The sequence below is a fragment of the Amblyomma mixtum genome, chromosome 8 (genome assembly GCF_055824585.1).
Source record: "Amblyomma mixtum isolate Tamu chromosome 8, ASM5582458v1, whole genome shotgun sequence".
Taxonomy (NCBI): domain Eukaryota; kingdom Metazoa; phylum Arthropoda; class Arachnida; order Ixodida; family Ixodidae; genus Amblyomma; species Amblyomma mixtum.
Window position 1 is genome coordinate 64,507,283 of NC_143019.1, and position 24,544 is coordinate 64,531,826.

At 49.2% G+C, this 24,544-nt stretch overlaps 2 protein-coding genes across 5 annotated transcripts in view; one reads left to right on the forward strand and one right to left on the reverse strand.

The window, feature by feature from the left end:
• LOC149332760 (homeobox protein Meis1-like) overlaps positions 1-24,544 on the forward strand; it is a 410,486-nt gene that overhangs the window by 238,386 nt on the left and 147,556 nt on the right. The gene's annotated exons all lie outside the window — the stretch shown is intronic.
• Positions 19,024-22,596, reverse strand: LOC149332762 (uncharacterized). The gene is made up of 2 exons (XM_089558351.1): positions 21,628-22,596; positions 19,024-21,543 (listed from the first exon to the last, which is right to left on the reverse strand). Exon 2 carries the CDS (start codon positions 21,219-21,221, stop codon positions 19,842-19,844), a length of 1,380 nt encoding a protein of 459 aa, XP_089414477.1. The 5' UTR covers positions 21,222-21,543; positions 21,628-22,596; the 3' UTR covers positions 19,024-19,841.

A 24,544-nucleotide genomic window follows, 5' to 3' on the forward strand; every position in this document is an offset into this window, starting at 1 on the left:
ACAAGCCGCGTAGCAACGATCGACTCTTCGGTCCTTCGGCCGCACGGACCATGAGCCGTAGAAAACACGGCTTGAACGAATCCTCGCGGTCTGCTGCACAGTTCGGGGCAATAGCCGCCCGTTTCCTTCTGAGCCTTCGTAGCCGTAGAGAGAGAGGGGGAGAGCATCTTTGTTGAGCTCTGAGGGCACCAAATGAGGGAAAGGGAAGATCGTTGGGGAATCCGAAAGCCGAGCGTGCGACGTGTTGCCCAAAGCTTCCCGCCAAATCCATCCTAGATGGTCGGCGTAATTCCTCATCCTTCTCACCCTCTTTCTTGCCCTCCCAATTGTACAATAGATTCTTTACTTTTATCTTTCTAGTGGGCCCAGCTTGGCCTTTGTTGTCATCTCCTTTGTTTCTTTCGAGTGCAGTTGTCTTACTCTCGCCTCTCATTGTGAGCCTGTTTCAATAAAACAAAACTAGGGAAAACAGAGAAACGCATCGTTGAACCAGTATGCTTTTAATTCGAGGATTGATGTCTGTCTCGGTCTTCCTCTGAGCCTCTTTCTTTCCTTGGCATTTCTGTCGGCTGCGTTGCTCTGTTCAAATGCGCGGCCGGTTCTCGGGAATTGTGTTCAATTCTAATTCTCTCTATCATTTGGCCTGGCTTTTAGGCGTGTAAATTATCGACACGTATTGCTTAGACTATATATTGCTAAATAGGCCACTTTCGTACGCTCTGTGAAGGTTGGTTCGCATCACAGTGTGATCATATGCGTTTTTGTGCAGTGGAATTCTCAGCATATCGTAAGACGAACAACAGGTATCTTGCTTTCATTTGATGAAACGCACCATTGCAGATATGGCGGAGCAGATATGGGAAAGAAAGGTGCACTGTAAATGAAACACCACCATACCTAACCCTAACCCAGGGGTTCTCAAACTTTTTTGCTTGGAGGAACCCCAAAAGCCTTCAATAAGTTCCAGGGAACCCCCCCGCTTTCACTTACCAGCAATGTTGTCGCGTGCATTTTTGCAAAGGGAAAGTTGCAGATGTTAAATGTTTATTGCACAGATTAATACAAATACTAATGTGATGTGTGATGGTTGGTACTGCTTCCCTTTTAAGAGCAAGTCAAAGCGTGGCTCAGTAGCACTCAGAGCCAGTCTCATATCAGCTGCCGGGTCAGGGCCGGTGAGGGTTCTCACGGAACACAAGAAGACAGCCCGCGGAACCCCTGTGTTCCGCGGCCAGTTTGAGAACCCCTGCCCTAACCTAACCTAACCCTAACGTGACCCTAACCTAACCTAACCTAACCTAACCCCATACCTAACCTAAACACAAGGTTCCCATCGAACCGGCCCCGCAACCGCCTCCTGCTAGTGTGACCCATAAATCCGCGTTAACTCGGGCTGCCTTCATTTGCAGACTTCTCCTTAGGCTGTCCCGTGCTTGCAAGTAATGAAACTGCGTGTAAGTATCAAAGGAAAAACAACGCCGAGTGTGAGGTTGATAACAATAATGTTAAACGTGGTCATATTTAAACCAGTAGGTCACGGGCGTCCACGGAATCGATTCACGACCGCGAGTGTTTACGCCTCCGCATGTTCTGGCTGTTTTAGAGACCACAGAACTTAGCCAAAGTGCTCCTCGCCCCAAGCCAAGGTTTGGGCCGCTCTCTCTCCCTCTGCTCGTGTGTCCCTAAAGGCCTGGAGGCCCCACGGCTCGCTCTAGTCTGAGCCATGGTTCCCGTTTCTCCGCCGTCTCGCATCTTACTCCAACCGTCCTCCCCACCCCCTCCCCACCCCCGCCCCAAGCACGTTTCTTCGGGGGCCCGATGGTTAATACAGCCAAATCCCGGGGTAATTTGTCAATGTCATCCTCGGTAAGCCCCCCTTCCCTGGCCGAGTCTTTCCTTCTCGCGGTGCTGGTCCCCACGTGGTCGTTTGTTGCCCCTCGTCGGCTTCGCCTCGCGTGTCTCTGCTCTCGCTCGCTCGCTGAGATGTATTTATATACGTGGGCGATTGTTTGAGGAGGGGATTTCTAGCGGTGCTCTCCGTTTTTCTCATTCCTCGTTGTGCCGGCGCCGCCGGGAAGCCGGCAATATTGTCTTTGGCGCGTGCTGTGGCTGCTCACTCTCTAAATGCGTGGACGATCTCACCCCGAACCGAGGAAGCTTTGCTCTTTTTATATTTGCTTCTTTTTCGCTCGATGTTAGTAGCTGGGGCCTGACTTGTGCTTCGCGCCTGGCCTTTTTGTTGGCGTCCTGCCGTTTAGCAGTGAGGAAAGTAATTAGCCGTGGTTACGTAAGGTAAGTGGACGACAAAAACTCCTGGTTTCGAAAGCAAGCTCGCGTTATTTGCTTGCATTTCAAGCGACCTGTTACGGTGTAGCGATCATCTCTGTGAACGGTAATAATCAAGCCACTTAGCACGAAATTTTCGAACTTGTAGGCGAAAAGAACAGATGACAGTTTTTATTGCGCACGACTGTGAGGCCGTGCAGAAATATTCATATGTTATGTCTGGTTCTAGAATATATATGGAACTTCGCGGAAAGATTCGCCTTGGGTCACCATAAGGTTCTCCACGACAAAGAAATAGGAACTTCAGGACAAGGTTCTCTTAGTTTTTGCAAATTTCCCCGCATTCGACTGGAACATGCGTGTTTGTACACGTGTGGCTTGGGTCCCTCTCCCATCTACATTAAACAAATAATGCTATTAGTGCAGTACTATTTGCGGATTGTGATTATTTTGCTCTCTGGTACTGCACATCCAAATAATCCTGCAAGCGTCATTCGTCATAGGAGAAAGTACTGTATGGGCCTAGGGATGCTTCTCCGTTACTTGTAACTTTTCCTTTCAATGTAACCAGTATCTGTTTCGAAACACGTGTTTGTTCTTTGACATGAAAAAGCTTTCATCTTACGGCTACGGTTGCAAGTGAACGTACGTATAAGAAGGTTTTAGTTCCGAGATGCGTTCGAAGGGTGAAATTTCCGCCTACTTGTTGCAACAGACTATGTATTGCAGCGTAATATGATACCTTTTGCAAGTATCACTTGCAATGGCGCTTGAAACCTCTCAGCCGCCATTACTACTCCCCTTTCGAAGCGTGTGGCAGAAGGTCGACATATTATCGACCCTCTCCATGCAAAACTGCCAAGAAAACAGCGACTTGTGTCCAGGAAAAGGGCTCGGGGTGAAACGACGACATCAGTGGGTCGATGTCAGAACCAGCGAATCGGAGAAACAGAAACCTACAGGGAGGTCTTTCACTGCTTTCACTCAGTGTGGCTCGTTCATCGGCGCAGCATTGATGGCGCCTCCTCGGGAGAAATAAATAAATGCAAGAACAGCAATTGCTGAAGACGAGACCCCCCCCCCCCCTCTCCCCGCCGTCCAGAGCGCACGCCGTGATAAATGATGCAGCACCGAAATAGGGACGCAAAAAGCTGAAGAGGAAAGAAAAAAAAAAGCGAAGTACGTTGGGGCCGACGGACAGGCGCGTAGCAGCATTTGAGGGTAGAAGTTGAGAGCCATTCTGGCAGAAGAGATCGCCGCGACGCTGTCCAGAGCAGAAACCCTCAAGCGAGGGGGGTGGAGCATAGCGAGGGAGACGCGGGGCTGAAAAACAAAGCGGCGTCGCCGGCCGCAGCATCGGCAGCAACAACAAGCGCCACCACGCTGTGCTGCTTGCTGTTCACCGGAAGAAAAGCGTAAAGCTAGCTAGAACAAAAAAAAAAATGGAAGGGAAAACGGGGTGGGGGAGTAGCATCAAGAAACAATGAAGCATACGACGAGGCATATCCGCAGAAGTGTGGGCTTGTCTTCTGCTGCTGCTGCAGCTGCGGCGAAGATCGGAGTCTTCGGCGCCGAGGGTGCCCCCTCGTTCTTCAATAGACCGCCTCATCCTCTTTCACTCTCTCCTTCTTCTCGGGGTGCGTCTGTGTTTGCGAGGTTTTTTGATGGTGCTATGGATTTTGATTGGCCTTTTGTTTTCTTCATTCGTCATCATTTTTTTTTCTTGTTCGCCGAGCACGACTCGAGTGCCGAGCGTGCGCAGCTGCCAGCCTCTTTGCGAGCTGTTTGTGTTTGCGTCTGGTCTGGTGTCGCGGGGCTTCGCAGCCGTGGAAACTGATTTTTCCTTCACCCCCTGTAAGTTTTCTTTTCTTTTTGGCGAGGGTGCTGCGAAGTGGCGGAGGCTTTAGCGGAGGCGGCTGCTGCTGCTGCTGTTGTTGCGGCGTCTGGTTTGTGTTTCGGGCCCCGGGTGTCATCTCTGGATTTTTCTTTGAGTTTATCACCATCTTCACCATCATCGAGCTCCTTCTGCAACCTCCCCTCTTCACTCCTGCTATTTTCCTTTTTGCGTCGAAATTTCTATCCGTTGTCCTCGTGGTTAGAGCCCCCTCCCCAGGGAAGGTCGAGAGTTCGGCTCCGGGCGCTCGTGAATAAACAGAACGGTGGAAAGCGACAAAACAACGGCAGAAAACTCGGCTGTTGTGTTACTTGCTTCTTCGCCGAGGAGTCGTCCCTGTGGAGCGCTTGAGCGCCAAGTGGCAAATGACAAAAAACGTTGGAATTGAAATGTCCTATATGCTTGATGTACAGACCGCGGAAATATTGGTAGCATTACCTGTCGGCCACACTTGAGCTATTTGCAGTTGAGGCAAGAATAAGAGCGCAAGGAATTTGAGTAAGTCGGAGGATGTTCGCACGACCTCAGCGAAGACCGAGAACGTCCTTAGTGAGCCCCTATGAAATCGTGTTCGTTTATACTGCTATAAACATAGCCGGGGACCATAACTCATCAGATGAGCTCATTCACCGCAAAGGTGGCAAGCCTGTCATTCTCTTCGATCCCTTTCCTGCCCGTATCCACCGTCAGCTCATCGCTCACGTCTTCAGCCATTGACAGAGACGATCACTCGGTGGCCCCGGGTGATGTTGTGGACCAAAAGATGGCGCTTCGGGCAGTGGCGCGGGACGGAGCGCTTGAGTTAGGCCTTGTGGCCATTAATTGATATCATGCCGCTGTGTTCTTTGGCGTGCCGTCACATTACTACAATATCGAAGCTATAATAATAACCATATTGGCGCTTAAATAGGTTCATGTCTGTTCCATTCAAATTCGTTCGTGTTGTTACTTGATGCTATTTGAAAGAATCATGCCGTCTAATATTGACCGCAGTTGTGACGCCACGTAATTTTAAACCAAATGGAGATTATCCTTACTTCTGTAAATTGCACGCTTACGAGCGTGTTCTGATTAATAACATGTCAGTGCAATACGTAGAACGCGGGTACAAAACCCCTTCGGCATCCTTTCCTGTGTTGTGGAATCCTATTGTTCGTGTTACACGAAATGTTTGAACAACACAGTTTATTCAACAACGCGTTAGCGTTCCAAATTCCTAGTAGGACTATCGCGTGGGCAAAACGTTTCGGCAGGTAATCTCGTGCCGCTTTTCTATCAATAGGTTATTGCCATTCGACGGTGCTGTGCTAAACTCCGAGCGAGATTCTCACATGAGAAGCCATTTGAAGACACTCTGTTGAGAGGCTCCTATAAGATCACTGTTCCGAAATTCAGCACTTTTAGTGTCCAAAAAGTGGGAACGTTATCGTATAGTTTCTCCATTTGTGGTTTATATATATATATATATAAGAATTACTGTTCATTCAGCTTAAAACACCCTCGCAGTGAGTTTCCGAGTGATAACTGCTGACTGGTGGCGCCGCCTTCCATTGACCTCTAGAAACTGGCGGCGAAACATGCAAGTCTTTTGATTCGAGATTTCATCATGGCTACGATGAAAGAGCTCTGGCTTACGTGCCCACCTTAAAGACCTTCTAGCGTCTTTAGAGAGTCGGTACCCTAAAGTCATTATTTACTTTTGCTTGTTCGTTCTGGGGTGACGTTCGTTGGCTCTGATGGTGAGAGCGGCAACAGCAAGTAGGTGCAGCTGCAGCAAGAAGCAGCAGCAGCATCAGCATCGTCATCATCTTGCGGCGCAGGAATTCTTCCTTTGCGCAAGGGCGCGCTCGGTGCTTGTAGGCAGCGCGCCTCTCAGGCTCGTTTGCTAGGCGGGGTGTTATGATTGCCTCTCGCATGCTTCGTCCCTTCGCCGCAGCCAAGCGCTGCAGTAATGGTCCAGTCATTAAGTCCTCTTAAAGCTCGCACGCTGGCGCGCGCCCGGAAAGAAAAGAAAAAAAGAAGCGGACAAAGCGGCGGGAGAAAAAGTACATAAGAACAACGTCTCGTGGACGTGACTGGTTTGTCTCGCGGGCATCTTGCAGGCAGTCTCTCCCTTAGTCCCGATGGATGGACGGACGGACAAGGGCAGATCCCCGGAATTATCTCCTCCTCTCTTTCGCAGCGGCTCGGTCTGCTCGGTCTCGGTTCATTCTCGTTCGTCGCTTTTCAAATCAACGCCGACGAGGGGGAGAGAGGCATAGAAGAGCGTCGCTTTCTACACGAAGCGTTCTGACTTGCGCGTTCTGCTGCTGCTTGTCGCTGGTGGTAGTGGTGGTGGCGCTTGGGCTTGTGTTTTTTCTTGTGAGGCTTTCTCTCTATATATTTTCTCCGGGCTGGGGAGGGGGGGGGGGGTTAGAGTGGGGGTGAGAAGGCGGGGAGTAGATGGGGGTTAAGCGCAGGCGAAGAAGACGCGCTAGCCGCTCGAGATGCCAGAGCGAGATGAAAGGAGGGGCGCGGAGAAGATGGTTTTGAGAAACCAGATGATGAGCTCCGAGGGGCTCGCTCCTGCAAGGAAAACAAAACGGCGCGAAGACGTCGAAGCAGGAGCGACGGAACGGAGGAGTGGAGACCAGAGGGAGGAAGGGGGGTGGGGGGGGGGGGGGCGTTGCAGTGACGGCGGCAGAACGCATGCAGCGGACCGAGTGCTCCTCCTTGAGGTCAAAAGCGTTCGCTTTCACTCTCTCACCACCCCCTTTCCCCCTCTGGGTCTCTCAGAGTGGGATGGAAGTGGAGGAAAGGGGGGAGATACTTTGGGAGAAGTGGTTACGGCTTCTGCAGTGCCGCGCCACTTCTCGGCATCAGAGTCAATTATGTTCGGCGGCCGCTGTGCGTGGCCGTGGCGGCCGAGAGATGGTCCTGTAAGAGATGGAGAGATAGAAAGTGAAAATGAGAGGAAAGAAAGGGTGCCACTAGCTTTCGTCGACCGAAGAATAAGTGAGCGGGCAGCGGTTCTATCGCAAACGCGCGTACAGCTTCTGGCCTGGTCCCATGCATCCTGTCATTGAGAAATAAGGAGGCAAGAAAAAAAAAAAAAGCGGTATGCGCCAGAATTGTAATTTTCGCCGACCGAAATAACTGTTTGGTTTTCTTCGTTTGTTTAGATTGCTTCACATTGCTTTTCACGGGTTGGTCGGGCTCTGAAGACAGCTTCTCTACTCTTTCATATATGGAGGTATGCATTGTTGACCGGTTTGCGGGAAAGAAACTGACTCTACGTTGAGGATTTTCGTGGTAGGTTTCTATGCATACAAAACATGCTGCATGCAGAAAGAAGGCATGAAAACCAAATATTTTGGCAAAGTTATCTGTCTGGTTGGGTTTGCTAACTTGTAGGTAACCGCGAGATATCTTCAGCCAAAACTTTTTAAATTTAAAAACTCTGACGTTTCGGAGCTTGCTCGGCTACTTTTTCAGGGGTGGCAGGGAGCTGTTGGCTTACGTCTTTAAGTACACACGTCGCGATGTTGAAATTAAAAATGCTGTGGTTGGGGATGTCTCACAGTTTACTACAAGAAAGAAAGCGTGCATGCTTTGATGTGGGCAAGCGCTCAGTGATGGTAAGCGTATCGCTTATCTGGCGCCATCTTTCGTAGTTTCGGGTGGCAATCAGTGCGTTCTTTTTAATATCCTACTCGTACATCATTTTATTCGTGCGGCTTGATGCCGTTGTAGAGTGAACCATCCCCGTATTGAGTGGAAAATGCCTTTGCTGAGTGCCATCGTTCGTTCCTATGTGTCCTTCAGGTAATCCGTCTCGAAAAACTCGCCACTTCTGGCATGCATCTATTCGCGCATGTGTTGCTTGAGATTCGAAATAATTCGAAATGGCTAGAAAGCCTGAACTGACCAAAATTCGTGTCGTGATCGCGGTGACAGCCTGGACATGTGCAGTCTGCGTATGCAAGTGTCGTTGACGGATGGTTATACTTTTTCATTGCATTGTTTTGTGTCGTCAGTTAACTATCACAATAATCCAGCTGCCAGTTGTCTGGTAGCAGCCTCTTAACCAACTCTCCATATCGGCGGAGATACGCCGCTTGGAGGGGCCACTCACTGAGGGCGCTGACTACCTTAGTCGGCCGCATAGTAACGTGTACTTAATCCATTTCATTAAGCAAAAAGAAGAAAAGGAAGGTTACGAACCATGAAATAAAATGCAATCTCTACAAAAAAAGTTTGTTAGAGACAAAAAGGAAACAAAAAGGCGATATTTTTTTAGTAATTACTCTGCGCTAAATAACGCCCTTCAGCCCTTCTTACTTTCGCACTCGTCTTACAAACCGTGTCGTTACCAGAGGCGATCAAACATTCTCAGAAAAGAGGCCGCCGCAACGTCAACCTGTCCCATGGCAGGGACGGATCCGTATACCCCTGCATGCAGTATAACGTGCGCAAGGAAAGGTGAAATTAAACTAACGACAGGAAGAAAAAAAGGAAGGGTGATTTAAAAATAAAGAAGAAACAGCAGGTAGGTGGCACCAAAAGCGCCGCGGTCTTTCTGTTCTTGGTGCTGCGTCGTCGTCGGAGCCAGCGAGAAGGACAACTGGTCTTGAAAAGCACCGCCCCGTCGCGCCGCTCCGAATACTAAGCAGTCGCGGAGCCCTGCCCACGGTGGGACGTGCGTCGACGGTACAGCAGCGGCCGCCTGGCTTCGGGCTGCGTGTAGTACCGCATGCGTGAAAGGAGACAAACAAAAAGAAAGCATTGCAGGTCGTCCTCGCCATTTACATGAGCGGCACTCGCTGGGTCTCCGTGTAATTTCGCGGTTCTGACGCAGGTTTCTCCATGCCTCCTCCTCTACAGCCTCTGCTTCCCTCTCTGCACCCCCCCCCCCCCCACCCCCCCGCTCTCGCTTGATCTCTGTAGCTCATTCCTCCTTTTGATGTCCCGCGGTTGGTCGGTGCCTAGTTTTGCGCGACAGAGTTTTTTTTTTTGCTATTAACTTCGCGATGACATTTTTTCTCCCTCTTGGCGGTGGTGAGTCGGTTAAGAGTGCCTGGAAAAGGATATTCTTTCTGTTTTCCTTTTCATTTTTTTTTTCGGTCGCACTTGGTGTTCCAAGCGTACACACACATTTTAGCACGACGGGCCGTTTGCGGCTGTCATCCAGAGCAGCCAAGCGTGCAAGGCTGAGCTATAAGTGGAGCCCTCTGCTCAGACCGCCTCTTCTAAAAGGAAAGCGAATAAATAAATAAATAAAAAAACACCGTGGAGAGACCAGAAGGTGGTTTTTTCGGCTATAACTATGCACGGCACATCGAGTAGAGTTCGCGTATGGGTTCATTTCTTGTTCATTCTGGACGGCTATGCTTTGCGCGAGAATCGTGCTGAAAGCTGCTCGTCGACAAATATGCTAAATACGTTCGCTGGTATGCATTCTGCTTGCAAAATTGGAGTTTGCGCAAAAGCTGCTGCCCTTGTGGTCGTTCGTAGCTTGAGTTTTTTTTGTCCGGCGGCGGCGCTAATTTGAGTTCGGCCGTCCTTCAAGTCGCATACCGTAAAACTTTTAAGAAGTCTTTGCCTTGCATTTATATAGCGGTGGCAAAAGATTCGCGTTATATCTTTCAACTCAGTGATATAGACCCTGGTTGTAGCCGCAGCTGACGACGTCATATTCGCCTGTATATTATCACTCTGGAGTTGGGATCAATAAGCTGCGTGTGACGTCGTTATTAAGTACGGAGCGTATATGAGTGAGGACACTTCGGGTTTCCAAGCTGTCTTCTGAGCTCGAAACGCAACATACATGTGTGGCTCAGTCCCTGTTGAAGTTGTCGCGGCGGGACAATGTTGTTTGAGCTGTTCCTTGCGGATAGTTTTGCAAAGGGAAGTCCCTGCGAGCATGAAACGCGTCTGCACTTTTCTGTGCAAAATGTGAACATGACAGCTTGAGTAGGCGAAGTCACTACAAACACACGAACGCACGCATAAAAAAAGGAGTGCTATCTTTGCATAACTCATCTCGAACTGATTGGTTCAATAAAGACACAGCAGACAGAGGAAAGAAAGACGAGACGCAAGCGCTGAACTATCAACTAAAATTTATCGACTTCAGTGTAATCAAGCTATGCTTACTGAGGATTTGACAGTAACAATGTTGCCCGTGCACCTTCGGTGAGGTTGAGGAGAGACAGCAGATTGAGCGCAGTGTTGTGCACACGCCTTTCATGGGACTTTGGCTCATGAAGTCTAAACCTTGAAAACGTAACATTCTACTTACCTTAGTAAACTGGCCCTGGTACCTTTGCTGAGTGCCCCCCCCCCCCCACACACACACACACTCGCGCGCGCGCACCCCCACAACGCACGCACGCACGCACCCACCCCCACAACGCACGCACGCACGCACCCACCCCCACAACACAAGCACAACACGCACGCACGCACGCACGCACGCACACACGCACACACACACACACACACACACACACACACACACACACACACACACACACACACACACACACACAAGCACGCACGCACGCTGCATCCTCGGGGGCACGCTAATTTGACTCATGTGCACCCACAGCCTGTCATCCAGTCCGGCCGGACAAGGTATCGCGTCGCAGAGCCTTAAAGAATCATGTTCTCGCATTATGTTCGTCGAAACACGTTCCAGCATTCCGTTTTTTGCTTCTCGCGGTGCGAAACGTGTCGATTAATTTCTTCTCGCGCATAATGACAAATCCTCCCGGAGCGAGCCACGAATGTCAATGCGGACTGCACTCGGTGGCATCGACCGCCGCTGCCGTATTAGTAATCGCAGTGCACAGTGCGGTGGCGGAGCAGTGCGGGCGGCCACGCCGCGACTCGGTCCAGCGGCTCTGGCGGCCGTGCTCGAAATCGTATGTGGCCGCGCGTGCGTGCGTGTGTGACCTGCGTGCGGGCGGCACGGCCTCCGATTCGGACGACCCTCCTCTCGAACGGCGGACGGTTGCGCGTTTGGCCGAGCGCCGATAAGGAGCTAAGCCGGCGCTGGTCGCGGGCAGGTCGACGACGCTCTTATCAGTCCGAACACGGCGTGGTCTTGTTGCCGACGCCGCCACGGCTTCTTCTTTCTCTCTCTTCCTTGCCCCCCCCCCCCTCCTGATCTGCTTCTTCTTCGGTGCTCTCGTCTTCATCGCCACTACCACCGCCATCGACATTGACGCTGGTGGGGTCCTGCGTGCATGTTGTGGATTGTTTTCCTTCCATCTTGCTCCCTTCTGCACCCAGCGGGCCCGCGCAGGCGAGCGAGCGAGTCTCGTTGTGCGGATGATGCAAGTTGCGCAAAGGTCCGTGTGTGGTGCGTGCGCTCAGAAGACGTCCGGCACGTCCTGCTTTCCGGGTGGGGAGCACTGATTCGGGTATGCCATGGATGTATTCGCATTAATAGGCTTGACAATCCAAAGCTCGTAAAGTGAGAAATGAGGTCTTAAAGCTTTGCGAGCACAGAACAGGTAGTGCGGTTGTAGTAATGTGTATTAATAAACTTTATTATATACGAGCGATGGGTGGCTAACGGCCTTTGCGAAGCCGTTTGGACGGTTCCATCTGTTCGGTTGGATGGAGGTTCGGCTGTGGCTCATTAGGTCTGATTGTGGCTCACTATATGTCCCGTTGTGTGAAAGAATATGAAAGATTCATGCCCAAATATTGTGGCTTCCTTCGTGTATATCTACGCCTCTAGGCGGTCCCTTTGCGTCAACTTTCCTTCTCTTTTGAGATTAAACATCTGGAGCAGAGTCATTACCTTTCGCCCACTTCGAGGACCACGCACTCCTGACGGCGTTCCAGTTCCGTTGTGATCTCTGAGCATGACTGAAGTATGCTTCCCGAAGTTGCAATTCATATAGTACGTCTTGTGAGAGGACGTGCTTGCCGAGGTCCAGTGTGCTTTACATTCCCATGGCTCTCTCTTCAAGCTCGCCCCAAGTTACCCGGGTAACAGCGCCCCAGTTTTGAAGTGATCCTCACCCTCGCTACCTTGGGGGTTCATAGACCAATGTCTTTTTTGTTTTTTGTTTTTTGAATCTCGGGGTTGCTGTAGTCGAAACCAAGCTGCCTTATGTAGCAGCGTCGTTTGCGCCCGGGAACTAAAACAGCAAAGCAGGCGGACCCCCTCCGTCGTAGCGAGAAACGTCGGAAAACGGTGACCGCAGGGGTCACGCGCTTGTCTCGGAGGAGGAGATCTTGGTCTTCGATACGCGGGGTTGCCCGCCGCCCGGCTCGTGACGTGAGCGCGTGCGTGCGTCGTTGTTTCGGCGCGCACCGCCGTTGGACTTCATTGGCGGCCGCCTCTGCTGCGGTGGCGGTGCTGATGGCAGCGACGGCAGAGGCGATGCTGTTCGTAGCTCGCCCATTAGCAGTGCTCGGGATCACGGCGCGTCGTGACCCATCTCCCCCGCGCGCGCCCGGGGATTCTTCGTCTCTGATGCGCGCCGCGGACGCCGCCGATGACCGATTACTGCGCCGCGTCTTCGCTAACATGCGTGCAGCGCGGTTGAACGTGGACGTTCGTGAGGGGAAGAATGTTGGACGACGGGGCCACCGAGGGGGAGAACCTGGGAAGAACTCTGGCTTGGGCCATTCGGTGCAGCGTGCTCAAAACTTTTTCTTTCTTGCTTTTTCCTTCATTTTATTAGCACGAGCGCTAGAAACGCGCACATCAAAGAACAGGTTCTGTCCAACTGCTACTCCAACATATTTTATTTGTTTTGCGCATCTGTGTTCTGCCAACCAGGATACATATGCAAATGTAGTTGTTGTTGTTAGTGGCTATTTATTGATAATTAGAAAATAAAATATGAAGGGAAATGATGTTGCTAGCCGCGGTATCTGCCATCGAAGCCTGAAGCACCTGACCCTCATAAAAATAGTCTATAGACATTCTTTATTTATTTATTTATTTAGAACATACTGCAGGCCTACAGTAAGCCCAAGCAGGAGGGGCGAATACATAATATATGCAAAAAAGAACAGGTTTAGCAAAATTGAAAAATATTAAATACAAGTTGTAACACAAAATACAGCAATAAATACAAGGCTCAGATGCAAAATACAAAAAGTAAACGTAGAAATAAATGGCTCTCAAATTAAATGCTGTGAAGAAAACATAGTCAAAAGAATCAGCTCTTAGACTTTTATTGACGCTATTGACTTCCTATAGATATTTATTCTTGTCAGTTCATAATCTATAGACTGTCGATAGACAAAAGTCTACTAAAAGTGTATGACCATAAATCTATAAATTGGCTATATACTGTTTATGGCATTTGTATTGCCTATAGACTGTTCTCCGGGATTTGTCTATAGACAGTCTATGGATTTTATAGACAAAAGCCTATAGACACTCTATAGACTGTCTAAAACTTTTTTGTAAGGGGAGCTGCGGCTAGCGAGAATAAAATGAGACGGAGAGGACAGGGAGAAGGAAAGAAAGGGGGGAGCGATAGAAAAAAAGGATATGGGTAGGGCGGCAATACACACTATACACAATGTAGCTTCGGTTTTGTTTACAGATAAACTAATAAAAAAAGATTCGGTGGAGTTCAGAGAAAACCTTTATGGTTTGTCTATAAGTTCATAAGAAATAGAGAAGAACTGACTCGCCTACAAAGCTGATAAACAGCGCTGGAATACTCACCTTACATAACCGCGCCGGGCTTGGTCGCCAGAAGATAATCAACTAATTCATAACACGATGGACGTAGAAGATATTTCAAGGTGCATTTCAAAATCAGATTCAAGAGTAATGCGACATAAACGTTCACAGTCACTGGAAGAATATCGATTCAACGCTGACTGTTTTAAAATTTTTAGTAATATTAAGCGCACCTACTGGTTCTACAGTGTGAATTATAAACAACATTTGGGCTGTCCCGGTCCTCTATTTAAACTATGAAATCGTGTTTACAAGCGTATAATGCGTCGTTGTATTTTTTTACATTCTTTTTACTCTTATGTTAGTCGTAACCGCTGCACTGCCTTTACATACTTTATATTACATTACATACTTTATTATTACATATTACATACTTTATTTGTTCTACTTTGAAAGTATCGTGCTCTCCCTGCAATGATCCAGATTTAGATTAGCAGTATTTCTAGATAAATAAAAATAAACAAATGAATTTATTTGCAAAACATACAACGAACTAGATGATTTGCCACCAAAAACAAATGCAGAGTGACATTCAAGACAGGACAACAGAGGAAAAGTATGAAGTATAGTAATTTAGACAGCAAAAATTCACATTTGAACAAAAATGTGGGCGGAAAGCATAATTCGAGTCAGCAACATACCGCAACAATTTCGTCCACACGCTCATTGCAGCAGGCTTTATATTAAAGCGCTTGTCCTGTAATCCGCGTTTCGTGCGTATCCGTTTTGCTGCATATCCGTGTTCGTATGCGTGCTTTCTTCGCACTTGTTAAGCTTTCGAAGAAACTTCGCTCTCGAGCCCATTTCGGTGGTGCCACTGACGCTTTTGGAGGCTTGATCGCCAGTCGCACGCTGGCGGAACTCTAGGTCAGGAAGGCAATCTTCTCCGCGCGCTGTTTTCGCTGTTTATGATCATAATTATCACTTAGTGGCCGTGGCTTTCTATTGTTACGTGCGTGCTGATGCATTGAAGCCCTTGTGGTCGGCCATTTTGCTAACTGGACTTCAGAAAACAGAGTGCGGCACAATGTGCGTCGACCCTGGTGTTCTACGTCACCGGGTGTCGCCAATGAACCCTTACAAGAAAAGGTTTGGTTTATGGGGTTTAACGTCCCAAAGCGACTAAGGCTGTGAGAGACGCCGTAGTGGAGGGCTCCGGAAATTTCGACCACCTACATCGCACAATACACGGACCTCTAGAGTTTCTCCTCCAAAGAAATTTAGCCGCCGCGGCCGGGATCGAACCCGCGTCTTTCGGGTCAGCAGCCGAGCACCATAACCACTGAGCCACCGCGGTGGCCCTTACAAGAAAAGTTTTAGACTGTCTATAGAGTGTCTATAGACTTCTGTCTATAAAGTTTATAGATTGTCTATAGACAAATATCCTAGAGAGTAGTCTATAGGCAGTACAACTGCCATAGACAGTCTATAGACAATCTATAGATTTATGGCCATACACTTTTAGTAGACTTTTATCTATAGACAGTCTATAGATTATTAATAGACAAAAAACAATATCTATAGGAAGTCAATAGAGTAAAAAAGAAGTCTATAGACAGTCTATAGACTATTTTTATAAGGGAATGCGCCTCTGTCAGCGCTTGTTCTTTTATGTGACGTTATGTCGACGCCTGCGCCGGCAAAATAGCTTTTCTCCGTGATTCCTATGTTGTAGGCTTGTGGGTGGTTTAATGGGATATTTAATGGCAATGAATAAAGACCCATATATGCTACGTAGACGGCCACATTCGGATACGGTGCCTCGGAGTGAAAGCTATCACGTGATCAGTTTCAGGCTCACATCTCCGCCCAATGTGCAAACAAAGTCTTATCAGGGAGAGCACTTCAGAAAAAAAAGGCTTTTTTAGTCTAAGACGCGTCTTTGAACGTAGAATTGGCACCCTTGTCACATGGAAGCTCTTCTTATTGTGCGAATTGTGATTTAAAGCTGGTAAAGAAAGCTACTTGACGTAAACGCTACCTTGGTGCAAACGTCCCAGTCAGCTCTTTTTCAAAGCGATCGACAACTTTTCTGTTGAGCTTTTGGCCCTCAAGTCAGTAATTAAAAAGTTAGCTAATTTTACTTTACTAATTAATTACCTTTGAGGAACGAAAAATGTGCTGCAGATTAGGTTACAGGATTCTGAGCAACCCTCAGTTGGTTTCGTGCGGCTAAGACATCCCGTGTTTTTTTTAAAGCTTGGTTACATTTAGCTGTGACACCTGGTATCGCGTTTCGCTGAAGATTTCTAATTCACGATATATGTCGTTCACTATGCGTGCGCTCACGTTCTTGTTAAGGTCGCTCGCTGCCTACCTACCTCACCTGCCTTGCAGAAAAGAGCCAGATGTACAAAGTTCACTCACAGAATGGATGCATGCTTAAACAGAGCGCGGTTTTTTCCTTTTTTTTTTTCTACACGTGCAGTACTGGATTAGAAGTAGTAGTGGTTGTGCGCCAACACCGTCAAGTTGGAACTAGCTATATCCGAATAATTTGATAAACACATTTTTCTGGCTTATGCCAGTTTAGGAAATGGAAAAGTTCGAGTTTTGTAGAGTTGCTGCCTTCGTTTCAACCCCTGCGTGGTTTCACAGGGCATATCTCGGTTATCAAGATGGCACACTGCCGTTGTGTGTATCCGCGGCCAACATAACGTACCGTCGGGGACAAAAGTCTCCGGACCACGTGTTCCTCTAACGAAGCCGATAGCTCTGTTATTAGTCGGCGGCTGGAGACCACACTTGTGGAGGTAAAATTTAAATTTTTGTTGTTTCATCCACACAAGTGCGGTCTCCAGCCGCTGTCTGATATTAGAGCTATAAGCTTCGTTAGAGGAACACGTGGTCCGGAGACTTTTGTCCCTGACTGTACGCTACAGCCGCTCGTGCCGTATACTTACTATGCTTCCATTCTGCGCCCGAGTAGAGGAGCGGTTGATGTCTAGCGACTGTTCTGTCTGCTCTTCTTGTGAGACAGGTCTTTCAGGCTGGTATACAATGTTTCATAAGCTCAAACGCGCTCCAAGCATGCCTTGGCCCAAGGCAGGTCGTGAGTGATAAAATCCTCTCAACGCATGCCCTCTCCCGCTAATATACCCGGCTTACTTCGCGGTGCACGCAATTAGCTGCGCCTTGCGGCCCGCATACACGGGTCTTAACATCCCCGAACGACGCACGACTTCGCTCCCGGGCGTCCATAAGTGAACAGAGCATCACGCATTGCTCCGTTCTTTCATGCGAGAGCGTGATCTTCGGCTTCAGTGGAGAAAGCATCTGTGATGGGCATACGCGCATGCCGTGAGGTTTCAGTGTTGAGTGCTGCCCTTATCTTCTGTCTACTTGGGCGAGGACGAAAACCTGCATGCTTCTGCATAGGCGTGTGTTTTCTTGCATATGAGTTGTATCTTGTACCTTGTATCACCACCAAGGGGCAGCCATTATTGATGCATGTATACCGCGACGGTAATGCATTAAAGCTAGTTATGGGAAACTCCACTGCTCGGTGAAAGTAGCGTATCTGTCGTTAGAGCGCGGTAATGTATCGATATAGGCCAATTTCAAATTTTTCCTCAATGTTCCTTCAATGCTATTTACCCGCTTCGCTGGCTGTGTGGTTTGGCTTGGTTTATGAGGTTTGACGTCCCAAAGCGACTCAGGCTATGAGGGACGCCGTAGGGAAGGGCTCCGGAAATCTCGACCACCTGAGGTTCTTTAACGTGCACAGACATCGCACAGTACACGGGCCTCTAGAATTTCGCCTCCATCGAAATTCGACCGCCGCGGCCGGTATCGAACCGCGTCTTTCGGGTCAGCAGCCGAGTACCATAATCACTGAGCCACCGCGGCGGCTAGCTGGCTGTATAGTACCACTTCAGGTTGTGTACGTATTGCTTGCGATCCGAAGAGCGAATATGATCATGCTTGCTTCCCTCAAAAACTGCTTTTTCCACTCATTACAGTGAAATATTTACCTTCATAATGCATATTTACACACTCCACAGGGTGTATGGTAACATTTTGGGTTAGTTTACGTAACACTTGAGTTCCGAAGACGTGCTAAAATTACGACGCTGTTCTGGTTGTGGTCGGTACACATCTGGTTCGTATAAATACTACCCGTCCGTGGCTCGCATGAAAGAAGCGGGTTTGCTCTGCGGGCCGTGTCGTGGTTCTGCTCTCGAGAGGCGTTGGTGCAGAAAGACGACCCACTCGGCGGTTACCATGGCGACCTAGCCTCGAGCGTCTGGCAACCCGAGCAAGATGGATGAGATCTCGCGCCCCCTCCTCCCTTCCCTTGCGGCCCGTTGCTCGAACCGCGCCAGCTATCTTTCGCGAAGACTCCCTTCTTCAGCATAGCGTTTGCCCGCCTTCATTATTCGGCTGTGCACTGCTGTTTTCTTCCTGATGCTGCCCTTCTTAGTTGGACGCTTGTTTGCTTTCGATAGCTTCTTTCTTGCTCTGTTTTTTTTTTTCTTTCTGCGTATGGCGCCATGGTTATGGACCTTTGGTTTATTTATCACACACCGTATAATACGCCCTGGCGCATTGTAATTACAGGAGTGCCACATAGCCCTCTGTCGGTAATTCTGTTCCTTTTTTCTTTTTTTCCTTAACCGCTCTTTCTGCTGGTATATGCTTCACCAGAAAGCATGAACGAGCGAGACATGATTGCATCCTTAGGCATCTAGTTAGAATACATTTATTGTGTATATGCGAGTGTGACGGTCGCATGGTTTGTTTGGGGGCCAACAGCTGATCGCGCACATCAGCATTTCCTCGTCTTTTAGCTTTGTAGTTGGATTCCCTCTTGATCTCGTAGAGGGAAATTTAGTTAATGATGATTGTTGTAGGATTCTTGACGTCTTGCAGATTCGTTTTGCTCAATCACATTGCAAGAGGACACTTTAGGAGAGGTTAAACTTTTTATAACAATTAAAAGCACAAAGGAGGATACAAGCAAGGAGAAAACATATTTACACTTGACTGGCTCGCAGTTCTAGGTGACGAAACCAGCCCTCGGTCCTGCCGAAGCAGCTGGTTTTAAAACCAATGTCCCCGCCCTCGGTGGGAGAATAACCAATCAAGTACTATACAAACATCCACCCAATAACTTATTGGGGAAAGGAAAATACCACAAATCGGCAGTTGGGGAAAGAATAACACAACCAATGAATGATTGGGGAAAGAAGGCAACTCATCGCGACACTGTACACATATGCACACTTTCCACCATCACGATTTCGGATAATTATGCTTTCCCGCTGCGAGCTTCGCGAACACTCGCTTTCCCAAGGTCCGGTTGCCGCCAAGTTCGAGGAACGCCATTTCAACTCATCAATTTCAACTCGTCGTCGCAACTCATGCCTGCAGCTAGCGTGACAATATGTCAAAGCATGCCGCTGCAGACATGGTACAAAGAGCCACGCACTGTGACGCGGGTCAGCCTCGCCGTACACACGTGCACACAGGATGCCGCCTAACGACTCCGTCCATGAGGGGAGTTTGACGTCTCCTGTAATCCCCTGCCATTCGGCGCCTCCCTTCTCCCGCTGGGTTCACTGACCCCTTTCTGTGCGGTTGTGCGGAGGGCCTAAGAAAAAGGACTTAATGGGCATTCCCATAAAGCGACCGGATGCGGCAAACAAAACACGGCACCGCGAACTTCACTCCTCCCAACCAAGAATGTCACACAGACACTTGTTGTCAGTGGGACATTAAAGTTCAGCCACGGTGTCCAACAACAAAAGTACATACGCACGCACACACACGTACGTCGGCTGTCCGGTCAGTCCACCAACACGCACACATGCGCCGGCTGTCCGGTCAGTACACCAGCACGCACACATGCGCGCACACAACGGATATTTCAACCCGCACACACAAGGCTGGAGACCAATCTGCACATTCCAGAATTCACCATGTCAGATCGTTGCCCCAAACTGGCAGAAATTACTTCTAGCCGCCTACATCTCGAAACAAAACTTGTTTCTTTTGGGCTTTGTCCAGAAGACTGGTCCAAAATTCCGAATTATCCGGGACAACGCCGGTTCCAAAGGCTGCCGCCACCGTCGGAGCAATAGAGCTCACCTGCTCCCCGCGGGCTACGAAGATTGCTGCTGCCCTCGCGTCTGCATTCTCCACTTCTTTCAATTTTACAGTTCGCTCAGGCCTCTCATCGGCTACTTCGCATGCAGTTTTGCAACGAGATTCAAGTAGCCCTAGCTCTTCGTACAACTGCCCAGAGACGTTCGCTTCAAAGAAAATCGTGCCGTCACGCCTTTTCTGACAACTGCCTTCACCAGCTTGCTGCCGCACTTCTGGCAATGAAACATACTGTGTCTCCTCCACGCTGATACCCACAGGAACAGATGCATTATCCCAATCCTGCAGTTCCTTATCAGCTTCGAAAACCATTGCAGCGAACAAACGCGCATTCCTTCCTTTCTCGGCATCAAATGCAGCCTCATCGCTCGTTGATAGCTCACAATCTGCTGCAGAAACTTTTGCAGCTACCGAATTGGCCTCAAGCTCTACCGGCGTCTCATATTTGTCTCGAATTTTGAAAGGCTTTTCCAAATCGGCTCTCTCAATTTCTTGATGTAGCCGCTCTCTTTCTGTCTGCTCTAACAGCGAGTGCGTCTCAGGTGTTACCAACTTTGCTACACCATCATCTACATCTGCTGCCACTGCGCAGAGTGTCAGCTCCGGCTGGCTAACCGATTCATCTTTGGCAGCCAGCTTACCTTCGCCTGCAAAGAGTGTTGCCTCTATTCGTGCCTGCTCTACCTCTTCGTCGAGCATTACAGCTGCCCCAGAGTTTGCGTCAACCTGTTCTGGCTCAATGCTGAACTCCTGTTCACAAACAAAACACTCGTGTGCCTCCTGGGTCTCCTCTGTCTCGGCTTGCTCTGACAAGCAGCGCTTCAAAGGCGTGACTAACGCCCCTATGCCCTCGGCCATCTCTCCTGGCACGGCACACACGGTTGGGCCCCGCTGCCTAAACGCTGCAGCTTTCACACCTATAGCCATTGGCCCACAGGTCACTCTCAATACGGGAACATGCTGTTCTCGCTTCGATTTCGGACAGTCAATCATTAGATGCCCAAATTGCATGCAGTCAAAACATTGAACTGCTGCAAATAACATCCCGCTATCGGCTTTCGTTCCCTGCCCTACTTTCAACTGCATCTGTGCAAGCTTTGTTTTTTCTTGCTCAATTAGAAGTTTCAACTTCTCAATTTCAAGCAGCTTTTCTGCCTCCTCAATCTCCAAACATCGCATCTTGCCCTCCCAATTATACCGTACGGCAGCCATCTCCCTTTTCCGTGCTATCATCTATAGCACGAAAACACTACACCGACATGGTGAATTCGGAGGAAGCAGAAAGGTCTCCTACCTCGCAGGTTGCTTTCCTCTGCCACGGTAGTCACGTCGCCCTGAGTGACGACAGCGGGCTCCTTTATGCGGATGAGTTGAGTTGAGCCCCGGCTCTCACAGCAGCTCGCTGACTTGTCCTGCCTCGTTTGACTTGCTGGTCTCCTGGTTCTTCTCTTGAACCTCAACGGGGACGCCTGGTTCCTTCCGCAGCTCACGGACTAGGCACCTCCACGACACGTCGGTCGCCTGACTCCTTCAGCTCCTCGCCGACTTGAGCCTCCTACGTCCCGTTGACAATGACCAGCAGTCTCATGAAGCTTTCAACGTCGCTCTATGACGCTGACGTTCCTCCTTTAGGACGTACCGCTCTGCAGCTTGTCCACCGACTCGATCCTCCGCCCCTCCGTCAGATACCTCGAGCAGGAAGACGTAGCAAATCCTGTCGCGACTGCGCCAGTTGAATTCCCCCTCTTGATCTCGGTAGAGGGAAATTTAGTTAATGATGATGGTTGAAGGATTCTTGCCGTCTTGCAGATTCGTTTGCTCAATCACATTGCACGAGGACACTTCTGGAGAGGTTAAGTTTTTATAACAATTAAAAGCACAAAGGAGGATACAAGCAAGGAGAAAACATATTTACACTTGACTGGCTCGCAGTTCTAGGTGACGAAACCAGCCCTCGGTCCTGCCGAAGCAGCTGGTTTTAAAACCAATGTCCCCGCCCTCGGTGGGAGAATAACCAATCAAGTACTATACAAACATCCACCCAATAACTTATTGGGGAAAGGAAAATACCACAAATCGGCAGTTGGGGAAAGAATAACACAACCAATGAATGATTGGGGAAAGAAGGTAACTCATCGCGACACTGTACACATATGCACACTTTCCACCATCACGATTTCGGATAATTATGCTTTCCCGCTGCGAGCTTCGCGAACACTCGCTTTCCCAAGGTCCGGTTGCCGCCAAGTTCGAGGAACGCCATTTCAACTCATCAATTTCAACTCGTCGTCGCAACTCATGCCTGCAGCTAGCGTGACAATATGTCAAAGCATGCCGCTGCAGACATGGTACAAAGAGCCACGCACTGTGACGCGGGTCAGCCTCGCCGTACACACGTGCACACAGGATGCCGCCTAACGACTCCGTCCATGAGGGGAGTTTGACGTCTCCTGTAATCCCCCGCCATTCGGCGCCTCCCTTCTCCCGCTGGGTTCACTGACCCCTTTCTGTGCGGTTGTGCGGAGGGCCTAAGAAAAAGGACTTAATGGGCATTCCCATAAAGCGACCGGATGCGGCAAACAAAACACGGCACCGCGAACTTCACTTTTGTGATGCTTTCACCACTGTTTTTGTGACTGCCCCATCCTGTTTCTGGGTCTATACGTATAGCATATAACATGCACGCACACTTTTCGCCATTGCACGCAGAAGATATCAAGGCAAAACAAAAAATAGCAAAATCTGTACTAGCGATATGCCATAATGGATGGGCCTCGGCCGTGTGATAGCCCGAACGGATGAAATATTCTTAGCACACCTGATGGTACTGCCTCACTACCTTCTCATAAAGTCATTGTGATGCTTCTTTCCTCTGTTGCCGACCCCCCCCCCTCCCATGGCATACAGTCTGCTGAAATGGGGTATTTTATCTTCTTTGCTATGACTTGCCAACGCTGTCCCTTTGGCTGACCACGAATATTAGGCACCTTTAGCATACCGTGCACCGTGTTCCCGTTACCGGTACCGGAGTACCGGCAGTCCGCGCGCAGCCAATGAGCAAGCGCGAATCTCCTTGACGTCGCCAGATGGCGCCACGCACCCCGCAGCTACGCGCGCGCCTGCAGCATCAGGACCAATCAGCGCGTGCTCACCGGCGGTAGGCAGGCTCCCGGTACTCCGGTAACGGTAACGGTAACACGGTACACGGTATGCTAAAGGTGTCTATTATCACTTTCGCCTTCAACGGAAATCACTGCTATCAAAAATTCGAATTGAAAAAAAAAATGCCTTGAACCCTGATTAGGTTTATGCTAAAAATATAAACACAACGTTATTCGCAACATATTTGTACACCGCATAGTGGCCCTTCTCTTGCATGCTTATTCGATGATAAGTCAACTGTGTTTTTTTTTTCTCGCAATGTCTGCTATACATAGTTTTCACTAACGTTATAGCTCCCGCCATGTTTGGTCAGGAACGCGCAGCTAACGCCTCGGCGTTTTCTTAACCAGCCCATAGCAAACCGGTTACCGCGTATACTGTGGAAGCTAGCCACCGTGCCCAAAGATGGCGCCCGTGACTTCACTTGAAAACTATGTCCAGTAAGTTCCAGTTCCAGCGAGTTCCATCAAGCTTGAAATATTTTCTCGTTTACAGCTGTATAGTGATGATCGCGATTATCTATGCGATGGAAATGATACACTGGCGACGGCGATAATAACTACCGTATGAGCACGCGGCGCGACATCTATCGAGGCCAAGAAGAGTTACGACTGAAAGGGCCGTGGGGACTTCGAGTTGGCATGAAAAAAGCCGCGCTCGCGTTCATTTGCCTCGGGAACCGCACGCGCTCATCTCGTATTCATGGAGAATCGGCCTCCCGCAGTGCGTGGGGTTGTCATAGCTACTATACGGACCACATAAAAACCTCGCGGTTGTCTTTCGCGCGGCCCGACGTGCGTGGGTGCGTGAGAAAAAGCAGTGATATCGGCGCCGGCCACGCACGCAGCAGTTCATAGAGGGCACGAGTACATCGAGCGCGTGGCCTTCTCGGTCATGCATGCAGATTTGGGAACGATTGTTTTCTTGGGGCTGTGCGTGACAGCTCGCCATACCTCTCTGTGGGGTGCGCGTAAGGAACACTTCACCGCTAGTCTTGGTCATTTGCTCTTTCTTTTTTTCGGCTGTAGCACTTTTTTTACATGCTATCACGTTGCTACTCTCGACCTGAAGAGAATATCCCTTGCTTTTGCTTCGTATGCGCTTGGTGGTTGTATAGTTCCTGTTTCTAAAATGCTGGTGTCCGCAGAACGGCTATAGCATATCTGATGTGTGATATATGCATGGTCGTTCGGAAGGGGGGGCCAAGGGGAGGCGGTTGCCCCCCCCCCCTCCTGGAGTTACGGATATTATTTATGCACTAGTAGAAAACAACTACACAGCTTGATTAGCACGCTTAAGTGATATTAAGTGTCGGATTTTGCTTATTGAGTTCAATTCTTTGTTCTTTAATAAATTCTAATGCTTGTTCTCCAAGCCTAGCACTAATTTGCTGC

Bases quoted from the DNA above. Each gene is read 5' to 3' on its own strand.
- LOC149332762 (XM_089558351.1), bottom strand. From the start codon at position 21,221: ATGATAGCACGGAAAAGGGAGATGGCTGCCGTACGGTATAATTGGGAG.